Source organism: Lolium perenne, chromosome 4, assembly GCF_019359855.2.
Source record: "Lolium perenne isolate Kyuss_39 chromosome 4, Kyuss_2.0, whole genome shotgun sequence".
NCBI lineage: Eukaryota > Viridiplantae > Streptophyta > Magnoliopsida > Poales > Poaceae > Lolium > Lolium perenne.
In genome coordinates, this window is record NC_067247.2 from 335992797 (window position 1) to 336006404 (window position 13608).

Consider the following 13608-nt stretch of genomic DNA (forward strand, 5'->3'; position numbering starts at 1 on the left):
GATATTTTTGAGTCCCAATCATCGTCTCAGACCTTGCCAAACGCATATATATCAGGGAAACATGGTCCACATTTCATAAATGAGGTGATCTAGATGGCTAAATAGTGTCGCAAATGCATAATTAGGAGGTAAAAAGTGTGATTCGCTCTTCTTTTAATCTTCTTCGTGCAATCTTCCTTAAGCCAAATAAGTGCAAATGCCTTCTTATATTATGCAGTTTCAGTTACACTTGATAGTGTCTTGGTTGTACAGTTACTTCTCCCAAACACTTCACGTTAACTTCAAAACGTATCTAAATCTAGCCCTATATATACATGGGAGCAATAAATATTGTTTGTAATGTATATTATCTTATTATTGTGGTTTTTTGTTTCATTGTTACCGAAAACATATATAAGTCATAATTTTGCTGCATTTTGTATTTTCATATTTCATTCACATGACAGAGTTGTGTCTTGCAGCTGATTAGTCCTTTATGCCTCGTGCTTATCTATATGAATAATCTATCTTGAAAGCACAATACACTGAAAATATTCAATATCTTGAAAGCACAATACACCGAAAATATTCAAGGCGCACAGCAACGCGTGCGAGGTCCTTCTAGTATCATGTAAATAAGCATGCCATGCATGCTCTGCGGTTTAAGCTCTTTTTTATTAGACTTTAACCTGTTCGGCTTCTACACACACTTCCCGTCTAGATTGCAACCGAACCAACATTTCCTCTTTTCTAGATCTTGCTCCGTCTACTTCCTGGAATAATCATGCCACCTCTCCTTCCATGTTCCAGGCGTTTCCATCTATGTGGCCATGCGAGTAGAATAATCTAAGTCCGTCCACAACATGCAGTAACCTACGCTTACATGCTGTAACTGACACTTAGAATTTAAGGACGTTTTAGATTAGCTGGAACTTGAGTACTCCCTCTCTCACAGTTTATAAGGCACGCGCGTACCCCTAGGTCGCAAATTTGATCAAGTTAGCATTAGTTATATGTTATAAAAATTATATCATTAGAAAGTTCAGATGTTCTATTTTCAAATGATATAATTTTTATATTATATAATTTAAATTATATAGGTTAAATTGGTGACCAAGGGGTACGCGCGCGCCTAATAAACTGTGAAGGAGGGAGTATCTTCCTAAGACTGCTCATAGTGAGAGTAAATTAGCTAGTAACATCACACACCCTAAGGCTTTTTGGTGACATGTCATGACAATGAATGAAGAAAGAGAGTGAGGTGGTAACTAGCTATGTTACCATAACATCACACATCCCAAGACACAATGAGTCTAGAACATAGTAAATGACACAATGCATGACACCACATATAAGTTACTACCCATATGGATGTAGTAACTTAGACTAGTAACATATGCATGTTACTCTCCACTATGACTAGCCTAAGGCTAGTTATAGTGCTAGTATCATAGCTAGTATCATACATATTGGTCCCACAAAAATGCTGATGTGGCAGCTAATTAAGGAGGAGAGAGGAGATTAGACATAAGTGAATACTGTATCATAGCGCATATCACGAGAAAAGTTAATGCCAAACAAATCTTGAGCACACATTTGCATTGAGATTCTAAAAAGTAATAAATATAACATAATTATGATACTTCATGATATTAACCACTATAGAGATAGTACCATACACAAGTATTACATGCATGATACTACAACATGATTACTTAGACTACCCACAATGGGAGTATCATAGGTAGTATCATGCATTCCATGCATGCAAAATGCTGATGTGGCATTGCAATTAAAGATGTGAGAGAGTGTACTAGTATCATAGGTAGATACCGTATCATAGCACATACTACTAGAAAAAATAATGTCAAGTAAATCTTGTACACATATTTGCATTGAGATTCTACAAAATAATTAATATATGGAGACTATGATACTAGTATATGATATCATGCATTGTGGAGATAGTAACATGTAGTAGTATCATACGCATGATACTTCTATATGATACTATGCATTGTGACTAGTCTTACCACTATGGCTAGCCTAATAAATGACCGGGCCGCATGGTACTAATTTCACCATGCATGAGTAGTAGTAAATACTCATAACTCCTAATTTCACCTGTTTGTATGACGGGATTGTTCGTCTTCTTCTGAGCGAAGGAAATGCACAAAAACTTACAAGATATTTGAAGCGTCTTTTTTGTGTTTAAGTACCCACCCAGTAGATGCTCCTCCATATCGTTCTCCACCAAAACAAATCGTGGTCGTTATGGAAGCGATGGCGCTGGCTGTGATTTGCCATAGTGCCGCCAACCTGCATCTCCTTGCGCCGGCTGATTCGGCTCCTCAGTCACAACTCACAACGCGTAGCCAAGTACTGGTCCCTCTCGGCCGGCCTCCAGCATACTCCACGTCGACTGAGATCTTTCCAGAGGACTAAGTGTTTAGCTGTACTTTTTTTTAGCCTCCGTATCTAGCTGTACTTCTGTTTGCTTCTACGGCTGCATGGAGCGGTAGAACACACGTGGCTCGCTGCTGGCACAGTGAACCCAATGGCTGACCCTCTATATTTTTTCGACTGCCCGTTCCATCAGATTTTACAGTGCAACAACACAAGATAAACACCAGTATTTGTGCTGAGAATGATATTCTCATGTGTGGTTCAGTTCTAAATATTCTTTGCATTGCAAATTCCATACCGATCGTACTTGCATAGGAATTCCTGCAGCAAATGTGCGGAAATTCGTCTTGGCTCCCGGGAGCATTTGCTCCCGGATTTTTGGGGAGCAAATTTTGTTTTTTAAAACTTTTCAAAAAATTCCAAAAACAATCATGCACGTACCTGACCATGGCACGCACCACCTTGTGAAATGTCGTTGCGAAATGTCATCGTATGCGTCCTGGGAAAAAATAACAAATTTCCAGATCTGAGATTCAAATTTTTGCATCTCATTTCATGTCAGAATTTGTCATTTTTGCCCAGGGCGCATACGATGACATTTCGCAGCGACATTTTACACGGTGGTGCGTGCCATGGTCAGGTACGTGCATGATTTTTTCCAGAACTTTTTGATAAGTTTTCGACTTGTTCTAATTTTTCGAAAAATCCGGGAGCAAATGCTCCCGGGAGCCAAATCGCCGCTCTCATGCAATGTGCTCTTCTTTTCTACATAAATTATCATTTCTATATTTTCTTTCCTATATAAAATTCATATAACAAAGAATTCCCGCAACAACGTGCGGGAAATCATCTAGTTAACGTAGTAGTGTTGCTTCCCGTCCACTCCAAATGGTTTGTGACGATACCGCCCAACGGGTATCTTAGTTGACCTGGCTTGGACCTTCTAGTTGTTGTTTGGGCTTCAATCTTCTATCCAGGAGGCGGCCTGGTGTATACACAAACTCAATCGTCTGCAGGAACATGTTCACCTTAATTAATAGGTGTATACACAAACACAATCGTCAAAATTCGTACCGCATGTGCCCTTGTTGTCGATGTACAAACTCCTCAAATGTTATTGAGTTAGCGCACACATAGACAATAACTAACTGGGAAGCTACGTCAAGATGCTGGCTTATTGCAGCTTGCCACTACCTCGTATCCATTAGTAGTGGCTCCGTCGTATGAAACTCATTCGAGTTGTGGGCACATGTTTTTTCTCAATAGATTAAGAGGATATATTTGTTACCGGTGGATTCACATATTGTTATTTTGGGGAGCGACTAATTAACCTCTGGCTCCCATCTAAGGGTAGTCCGTCTCGCATGTGATTCCTCAGTTATCTACGATCCACTCTAGCGCTTTGCAATCATTATCACGGAGCTTGCAGTCCACTAGCTATTGCTCTTATAGAAAGAGCTTCCAAACGGGTTACATATGTTGTTTGTTGCATCCACAACAATAATCTCGACAGGCACCTAAATAATCAAATTAAAACATAAATATATTTCAAATATCAGAAATGAAAGACATACACATTTAGGCATGATTAAAAACTAATAAATTGAGGCCTACAGATATTAGATTCCACAATGAGATCTTCTACGTGTGGCTTCGAGTAACGTTTACTGGAAAAGTATGTTCAATACATAGTACTACTTGTGTGTGTGCGTGGAGGGGGGGGGGGGGGGGGGGGGCATTGGCCCCCCCTGCTCCAATTAAGCTTGACCACTAGAAGTAGAGGTATATATCAAATCGTATGATAAACGGGTTCTTTACAAATCAACACAAAATACATGGTTTTACACTTTCCTAGGAAAGCTATAGCCATCCCCACCCACTTGATTCTGGCGATCCAGTGGCGCGCGCTACGCATCGGTCACCTGAAACGGACGCCAAAATCGGTTGCTACCGCACTCGCTAGATCAATATTCTACGGCCAGGAATGAATGCCATGTCGCTATTTCATGCTGCGTTGATTCAGGCTGCATGTCAAGCTGCTTTGGGCGCTGCTGCCTTGCATGTGCAGCTTAGTGTGCCAATGGTCAACTTAGTGGAGCCCACCATGTCCTACCTCTATGCATACGTTGTGACTTTCTTCTTGTGTTTTGCTCATCTCAGTAGAGCCCACCATGCATCTTTGTTGGGTTTTAGAACATAACAAAAAGTGGGCGTTTACAACAATACACTCCAACAAAAAATAGTTTCAGCACTAACAATCATTTGTACCAAAATAGCTCTAGGATAAATCATCAATATATTTACAACAATACAAAACAACAAAAACAATAAAAATCTTGGGTGTTTACAACAATAGTCATTTTAAGAAAAAGAATAAATTCCAACACTAAAAATATTCAAGGCCAAAACATTTTTACAACAAATCACCAGTATATTTACAACAACAATTAACAATAAAACCAACAAAAGGTTTGAGTGTTTACAACAACACTTGACCACGATTTTAACAAACAAGTAATTATTTCAACACTAAAAAATCACATGCCGAAAATTTGTTTGCAACAAATCAACAATATATTTACAACAAAACCAATAAAAAGTTTGGTGTTTACAATAATAGTAAACATCATTAACAATTTCTCGTGCTAAAATATTTAGAACAAGTTAGATAGTGATTTACAACAATATTTTGAGGTGCTCTTGCTAAAAAAATTATACATAAATTATATTTAGCTACACACTCCAGGCTATAGTAAAAAAGTTAGTGCACAGTGAAGTAAAGTGCAGCCTTTGGTCCATATACCTGCAGTGAGAGAAAACGTGAGAAACCAAAGGAACAGATGGGGCAGGAGAGATGCCAATTAAATGCAACCCATGTGCAGGAAAGAGAACATGAGCCAGTAGGGTGGGTCCCAGCGCAGACGGCAAGAAAAGCACACGGACGTGCGCGGGGTGAGAGCGACCGATTCTTCCCCCGGATCGGTTGGTTGATTTCAAGCGTTTTCCTTAGTCATATTTCCTCATTATGATCCGATTACGAGCAGAACAGTGGCGGAGCCAAGTGAATGAAGAGCCGTGCTGAGCGTCGGTCGCCTGATTTTCAGCCAAAAAACGGTCGTCGGCAGACCATTGGATACAGACTGGCTTCCATCTCGCGAAAAGTAGCTACCGCACGACGTCGCTTTCCCTATTGTTGGCCCTACACAGGAACGTCGCTGTCCGGGTCAATTTCCAGTTGCCCGCTGCACGCTGAAGAATCACCATGTGCTGTTGTTAGCTTTGTCATTTTTCCGCGATGCCCATGCATGCGCGTGAAGCATCCAAGCTAGGCACGCTGCTGGTACGTGATGTGCCTGCATGTCCTAGCACGAGCTCCTACCTTTAGGGGGGGGGGCATTGGCCCCCCCTGCTCCAATTAAGCTTGACCACTAGAAGTAGAGGTATATATCAAATCGTATGATAAACGGGTTCTTTACAAATCAACACAAAATACATGGTTTTACACTTTCCTAGGAAAGCTATAGCCATCCCCACCCACTTGATTCTGGCGATCCAGTGGCGCGCGCTACGCATCGGTCACCTGAAACGGACGCCAAAATCGGTTGCTACCGCACTCGCTAGATCAATATTCTACGGCCAGGAATGAATGCCATGTCGCTATTTCATGCTGCGTTGATTCAGGCTGCATGTCAAGCTGCTTTGGGCGCTGCTGCCTTGCATGTGCAGCTTAGTGTGCCAATGGTCAACTTAGTGGAGCCCACCATGTCCTACCTCTATGCATACGTTGTGACTTTCTTCTTGTGTTTTGCTCATCTCAGTAGAGCCCACCATGCATCTTTGTTGGGTTTTAGAACATAACAAAAAGTGGGCGTTTACAACAATACACTCCAACAAAAAATAGTTTCAGCACTAACAATCATTTGTACCAAAATAGCTCTAGGATAAATCATCAATATATTTACAACAATACAAAACAACAAAAACAATAAAAATCTTGGGTGTTTACAACAATAGTCATTTTAAGAAAAAGAATAAATTCCAACACTAAAAATATTCAAGGCCAAAACATTTTTACAACAAATCACCAGTATATTTACAACAACAATTAACAATAAAACCAACAAAAGGTTTGAGTGTTTACAACAACACTTGACCACGATTTTAACAAACAAGTAATTATTTCAACACTAAAAAATCACATGCCGAAAATTTGTTTGCAACAAATCAACAATATATTTACAACAAAACCAATAAAAAGTTTGGTGTTTACAATAATAGTAAACATCATTAACAATTTCTCGTGCTAAAATATTTAGAACAAGTTAGATAGTGATTTACAACAATATTTTGAGGTGCTCTTGCTAAAAAAATTATACATAAATTATATTTAGCTACACACTCCAGGCTATAGTAAAAAAGTTAGTGCACAGTGAAGTAAAGTGCAGCCTTTGGTCCATATACCTGCAGTGAGAGAAAACGTGAGAAACCAAAGGAACAGATGGGGCAGGAGAGATGCCAATTAAATGCAACCCATGTGCAGGAAAGAGAACATGAGCCAGTAGGGTGGGTCCCAGCGCAGACGGCAAGAAAAGCACACGGACGTGCGCGGGGTGAGAGCGACCGATTCTTCCCCCGGATCGGTTGGTTGATTTCAAGCGTTTTCCTTAGTCATATTTCCTCATTATGATCCGATTACGAGCAGAACAGTGGCGGAGCCAAGTGAATGAAGAGCCGTGCTGAGCGTCGGTCGCCTGATTTTCAGCCAAAAAACGGTCGTCGGCAGACCATTGGATACAGACTGGCTTCCATCTCGCGAAAAGTAGCTACCGCACGACGTCGCTTTCCCTATTGTTGGCCCTACACAGGAACGTCGCTGTCCGGGTCAATTTCCAGTTGCCCGCTGCACGCTGAAGAATCACCATGTGCTGTTGTTAGCTTTGTCATTTTTCCGCGATGCCCATGCATGCGCGTGAAGCATCCAAGCTAGGCACGCTGCTGGTACGTGATGTGCCTGCATGTCCTAGCACGAGCTCCTACCTTTAGGGTGTGTTCGGTTTTGGGATGGGGTGGAACGGAATGGAACCGTTCCACACCCAGAGCCAGTTCCTGCGTTCGATTGCAAACTGGAATGGAATGAAGTGGTTCCTCCAAATGGAATATTCCCTCTAGATCCGGAATGAAGTGGTTCCTCCGATTCGGCCGGACGAGGTGGAACGGGTGACTATCACACGCTGATTAATTAAGTTTAGCAATAATTAACCAAGTTTAGCAATAATTAATCAAGTTTAGCACTACTTAATCAAGTTTAGTAAATAATTAATCGAGTTTAGAACAATTAATCGGGTGACTATCTCACCCATTCCATTCCATTCTCATCCCATTCCAAAACCGAACACAGGGATGGAACCGTTCCGTGAAATTTTTTTTGTCCAAACCGAACAAAGGGATGGAACGGGTCCGTGACAGTGGAATGGAATGGTTCCATTCCATTCCACCCCATCCAAAAAACGAACACACCCTAGATGGTGCATGGCACTTCACTAGAAAATGTTGGAGATATGCCCAAGAGGCAATAATAAAAGTGGTTATTATATATCTTTATGTTTATGATAAATGTTTATATACCATGCTATAATTGTATTAACCGAAACATTAATACATGTGTGTTATGTAAACAACAATGAGTCCCTAGTAAGCCACTTAACTAGCTTGTTGATTAATAGATGATTAGTTTCATAATCATGAACATTGGATGTTATTAATAACAAGGTTATATCATTATATGAATGATGTAATGGACACACCCAATTAAGCGTAGCATAAGATCACGTCATTGAGTTATTTGCTATAAGCTTTCGATACATAGTTACCTAGTCCTTTTGACCATGAGATCATGTAAATCACTTATACCGGAAGGTACTTTGATTACATCAAATGCCACTGCGTAAATGGGTGGTTATAAAGGTGGATTAAGTATCCGGAAAGTATGAGTTGAGGCATATGGATCAACAGTGGGATTTGTCCATCCCGATGACGGATAGATATACTCTGGGCCCTCTCGGTGGAATGTCGTCTAATTAGCTTGCAAGCATATGAATAAGTTCATAAGAGACTACGTACCACGGTACGAGTAAAGAGTACTTGTCAGGAGACGAGGTTGAACAAGGTATAGAGAGATACCGATGATCAAACCTCGGACAAGTAAAATATCGCGTGACAAAGGGAATTGGTATCGTATGTGAATGGTTCATTCGATCACTAAGTCATCGTTGAATATGTGGGAGCCATTATGGATCTCCAGATCCCGCTATTGGTTATTGGTCGGAGAGAAGTCTCAATCATGTCTACATAGTTTGCGAACCGTAGGGTGACACACTTAAGGTTTGATGTCGTTTAAGTAGATATGGAAATATGGAATGGAGTTTGAAGTTTTGTTCGGAGTCTCGGATGGGATCCAGGACATCACGAGGAGGTCCGGAATGGTCCGGAGAATAAGATTCATATATAGGAAGTCATTTTCTAGTTTTGAAAATGATCCGGTATTTTTCCTGGAAGGTTCTAGAAGGTTCTAGAAGAGTCCGGAAGAAATCAGCATGGAAGGTGGAGTCCACCCACCTTGGCTGGCCAGCCTAAGGGAGGAGGAGTCCCAAGTGGACTCCTCCCCATGGTGGCCGGCCACCCCACCAAGGAAAGGGGGGAGTCCCACTCCCCCTAGGTTTGGTCATATGGAAGGTTTATGTTGGGGTCTTATTCGGAGACTTTTGACCTAATCCTTGGGGCTTCCACCTATATAAAGAGAGGAGGGGAGGGGCTGGCCGGCCACTCTTGGCTCCACCTTGGCCGCACCCCTATGAGGGCCGGCGCCCAAGCCCCCTCTCCCCAAAACCCTAGCTACCTCTCCTCCACCACATCTCCCGCATATGCTTAGCGAAGCTCCGCCGGAGATCTCCATCGACACCGCCACCACGCCGTCGTGCTGTCGGGATTCCAAGGAGGATCTACTACTTCCGCTGCCTGCTGGAACGGGGAGAAGGACGTCGTCATCAACACCGAACGTGTGACCGAGTACGGAGGTGCTGCCCGATTGTGGCACCATCAAGATCTTCTACGCGCTTTTGAAAGCGGCAAGTGATCGTCTACCGCAGCAACGAGAGCCTCCTCTTGTAGGCTTTGCAAATCTTCAAGGGTTAGTCTCGTTCATCCCCTCGTTGCTCCCATCTTCCAGATTGCATCTTGGCTTGGATTGCATTCTCGCGGTAGGAAATTTTTTTGTTTTCTATGCTACGAATCCCTACAGTGGTATCAGAGCCGTGTCTATGCATAGATGGTTGCACGAGTAGAACACAATTGTTTTGTGGGCGTTGATGCTTATGTTGTCTTTAGTTTGAGTACTTTGCATCTTTGTGGCATAGTGGGATGAAGCGGCTCGGGCTAACTTTACATGACCTCGTTCATGAGATTTGCTCCACGCTCGACATGCAACTTGTATTGCATAAGTGGCTTTGCGGGTGTCTGTCTCTCCTACTATAGTGAAGATTCAATTTACTCTTCTATTGACAACACTAGTATCACCGTTGTGGTTCATGTTCGTAGGTAGATTAGATCTCACTCGAAAACCCTAAACCACGTAAAATATGCAAACCAAATTAGATACATCTAACTTGTTTTTGCAGGGTTTGGTGATGTGATATGGCCATGATGTGATGATGAATATGTATGAGATGATCATTATTGTATTGTGGCAACCGGCAGGAGCCTTATGGTTGTCTTTAAAATTCATGTTGAGTAGTATTTCAAAGTAGTTGTAATAGTTGCTACATGAGGTGAACAACCATGAAGACGGCGCCATGGACCTTGACGCTATGCCGACGATGATGGAGATCATGCCCGTTGATGATGGAGATCATGTCCGTGCTTTGGAGATGAAGATCGAAGGCACAAAGACTAAAGGGCCATATCATATCACATATGAATTGCATGTGATGTTAATCCTTTATGCATCTTATTTTGCTTAGAACGCGACGGTAGCATTATAAGATGATCCCTCACATTAATATCAAGATAATAAAGTGTTCTCCCCTCGTATGCACCGTTGATATAGTTCATCGTTTCGAAGCATCTCGTGATGATCGGATGTGATAGACTCAACATTCACATACAACGGGTGTAAGCCATGTTGCACACGCGGAATACTCGGGTTTGCTTGACGAGCCTAGCATGTACAGACATGGCCTCGGGACAACGGAAACCGAAAGGTTGAACACGAGTCATATGGATGATATGATCAACATGTTGATGTTCACCATTGAAGCTACATCATCTCACGTGATGATCGGTTTTGATGTAGTGGATTTGGATCGTGTACCACTTAACAACTATGAGGGATGTTGTATTAAGTGGGAGTTCATTAGTAATTAGATTAAAACATGAACTAATTATCATAAACATAGTCTGAATAGTATTTTGAATTAATTTTGTAGTATTGGCATCCGTTTTCTACCAAGCGCTAGTCTTGTTATTGAGATAGAAATACTGTTAAAATCTGACAATAAACTTTACGGACTGGTACCGTATTGTTAAAGAATCAAGAAATGATTAAGTCCTATTGCAAACTTTTAGTAAAACTCACATTGTTGATTCAAAGAACTATGGTTTCAGTTAGTACCTAAAGTCATCTTGTCTCCGTGAAACTTGAAGTTCAAATCTGTTTGAAAAGTAAGGAGCTGAAAATTTTAGTTTTCAGAAATAATCAAAGGTATGAGATATATGTGATATCTAAGACCTTATTGCAAGATGATAGAATATAATTTGGTGAGACTACATAAACTCATAAGTTTTATGGGAATGTACGAAGGTTGAAGACGCAAGGCGTCCCAATCCTCCAACTATTGGGGCACTAACGATATTCGCATATCCATGAAGTGATCGTCCTTAGTATACACCGTTGCTAAAAACTCGTCGTTTCGAATACTAAGGTATAGATTCTACGTGTGCATACAACGGGCGCAAACCAGATTTGCACATACGAATACTGAGGTTAAACTTTATGAGCCTAGCATGTACAGACATGGTCTCGGAAAAATCGTCATGATATGATGGATAAAATTATGAGTGAAATTGTTCATCATATTAAAAAGTTACTAAGAGTGAAATCTGAAACACTTGTCATATGATGATCAACTTCAAAGTAAGAACCTCAAGGTTATTGGTATTTGACCAACAAACTGATACGTCTCCGACGTATCGATAATTTCTTATGTTCCATGCCACATTATTGATGTTATCTACATGTTTTATGCACACTTTATGTCATATTCGTGCATTTTCTGGAACTAACCTATTAACAAGATGCCGAAGTGCCAGTTGCTGTTTTCTGCTGTTTTTGGTTTCAGAAATCCTAGTAACGAAATATTCTCGGAATTGGACGAAATCAACGCCCAGGGTCCTATTTTGCCACGAAGCTTCCAGAAGACCGAAGAGGAGACGAAGTGGGGCCACGAGGTGGCCACACCCTAGGGTGGCGCGGCCCCCCCTTGGCCGCGCGGCCCTGTGGTGTGGGCCCCTCGTGCCGCCTCTTGACCTGCCCTTCCGCCTACTTAAAGCCTCCGTCGCGAAACCCCCGGTACAGAGAGCCACGATACGGAAAACCTTCCAGAGACGCCGCCGCCGCCGATCCCATCTCGGGGGATTCAGGAGATCGCCTCCGGCACCCTGCCGGAGAGGGGATTCATCTCCCGGAGGACTCTACACCGCCATGGTCGCCTCCGGAGTGATGAGTGAGTAGTCTACCCCTGGACTATGGGTCCATAGCAGTAGCTAGATGGTTGTCTTCTCCCCATTGTGCTTCATTGTCGGATCTTGTGAGCTGCCTAACATGATCAAGATCATCTATCTGTAATTCTATATGTTGCGTTTGTTGGGATCCGATGAATAGAGAATACTTGTTATGTTGATTATCAAAGTTATGTCTATGTGTTGTTTATGATCTTGCATGCTCTCCGTTACTAGTAGATGCTCTGGCCAAGTATATGCTTGTAACTCCAAGAGGGAGTATTTATGCTCGATAGTGGGTTCATGCCTCCATTGATATCTCGGGACAAGGATGAAAGTTCTAAGGTTGTGGATGTGCTGTTGCCACTAGGGATAAAACATTAGTGCTATGTTCAAGGATGTAGTTACTGATTACATTACGCGCAATACTTAATGCAATTGTCTGTTGTTAGCAACTTAATACTGGAGGGGGTTCGGATGATAACCTGAAGGTGGACTTTTTAGGCATAGATGCATGCTGGATAGCGGTTTATGTACTTTGTCGTAATGCCCAATTAAATCTCACAATACTCATCATAATATGTATGTGCATGGTCATGCCCTCTTTATTTGTCAATTGCCCAACTGTAATTTGTTCACCCAACATGCTGTTTATCTTATGGGAGAGACACCTCTAGTGAACTGTGGACCCCGGTCCAATTCTCTATACTGAAATACAATCTACTGCAATACTGTTCTACTGTTTTCTGCAAACAATCGTCTTCCACACAATACGGTTAATCCTTTGTTACAGCAAGCCGGTGAGATTGACAACCTCACTGTTTCGTTGGGGCAAAGTACTTTGGTTGTGTTGTGCAGGTTCCACGTTGGCGCCGGAATCTCTGGTGTTGCGCCGCACTACATCCCGCCACCATCAACCTTCAACGTGCTTCTTGGCTCCTCCTGGTTCGATAAACCTTGGTTTCTTTCTGAGGGAAAACTTGCTGCTGTGCGCATCATACCTTCCTCTTGGGGTTCCCAACGAACGTGTGAGTTACACGCCATCAAGCTCTTTTTCGCGCCGTTGCTGGGAGATCAAGACACGCTGCAAGGGGAGTCTCCACATCCCAATCTCTTTACTTTGTTTTTGTCTTGCTTAGTTTTATTTACTACTTTGTTTGCTGCACTAAATCAAAACACAAAAAAAATTAGTTGCTAGTTTTACTTTATTTGCTATCTTGTTTGCTATATCAAAAACACAAAAAATTAGTTACTTGCATTTACTTTACTTGATTCATCATGTTTCCTTTTAATTTTACCACGAAAGACATACCGGTAGGGCGTGGGTCTATAGTTGGGAGAAATAATATAGAGGAATTTTTCAACCATGTTAGTACCATTGACGATTTTGAGGATAGACACTTGGTAGACCTTGCCCCTACTTATGAAATTGCTGCTGCTGCTTTAGTTCGC

At 41.9% G+C, this 13608-nt stretch overlaps 1 protein-coding gene across 1 annotated transcript in view; it reads right to left on the bottom strand.

The window, feature by feature from the left end:
- Positions 1–5146: 5146 nt before the first annotated feature.
- Positions 5147–13608, bottom strand: part of LOC139830248 (uncharacterized) — a 116495-nt gene continuing 108033 nt past the window's right edge. Inside the window, exon 3 of the mRNA XM_071818258.1 lies at positions 5147–5188. Coding sequence (XP_071674359.1) covers positions 5147–5188 — 42 coding nt within the window. The remainder of the gene's footprint in view (positions 5189–13608) is intronic.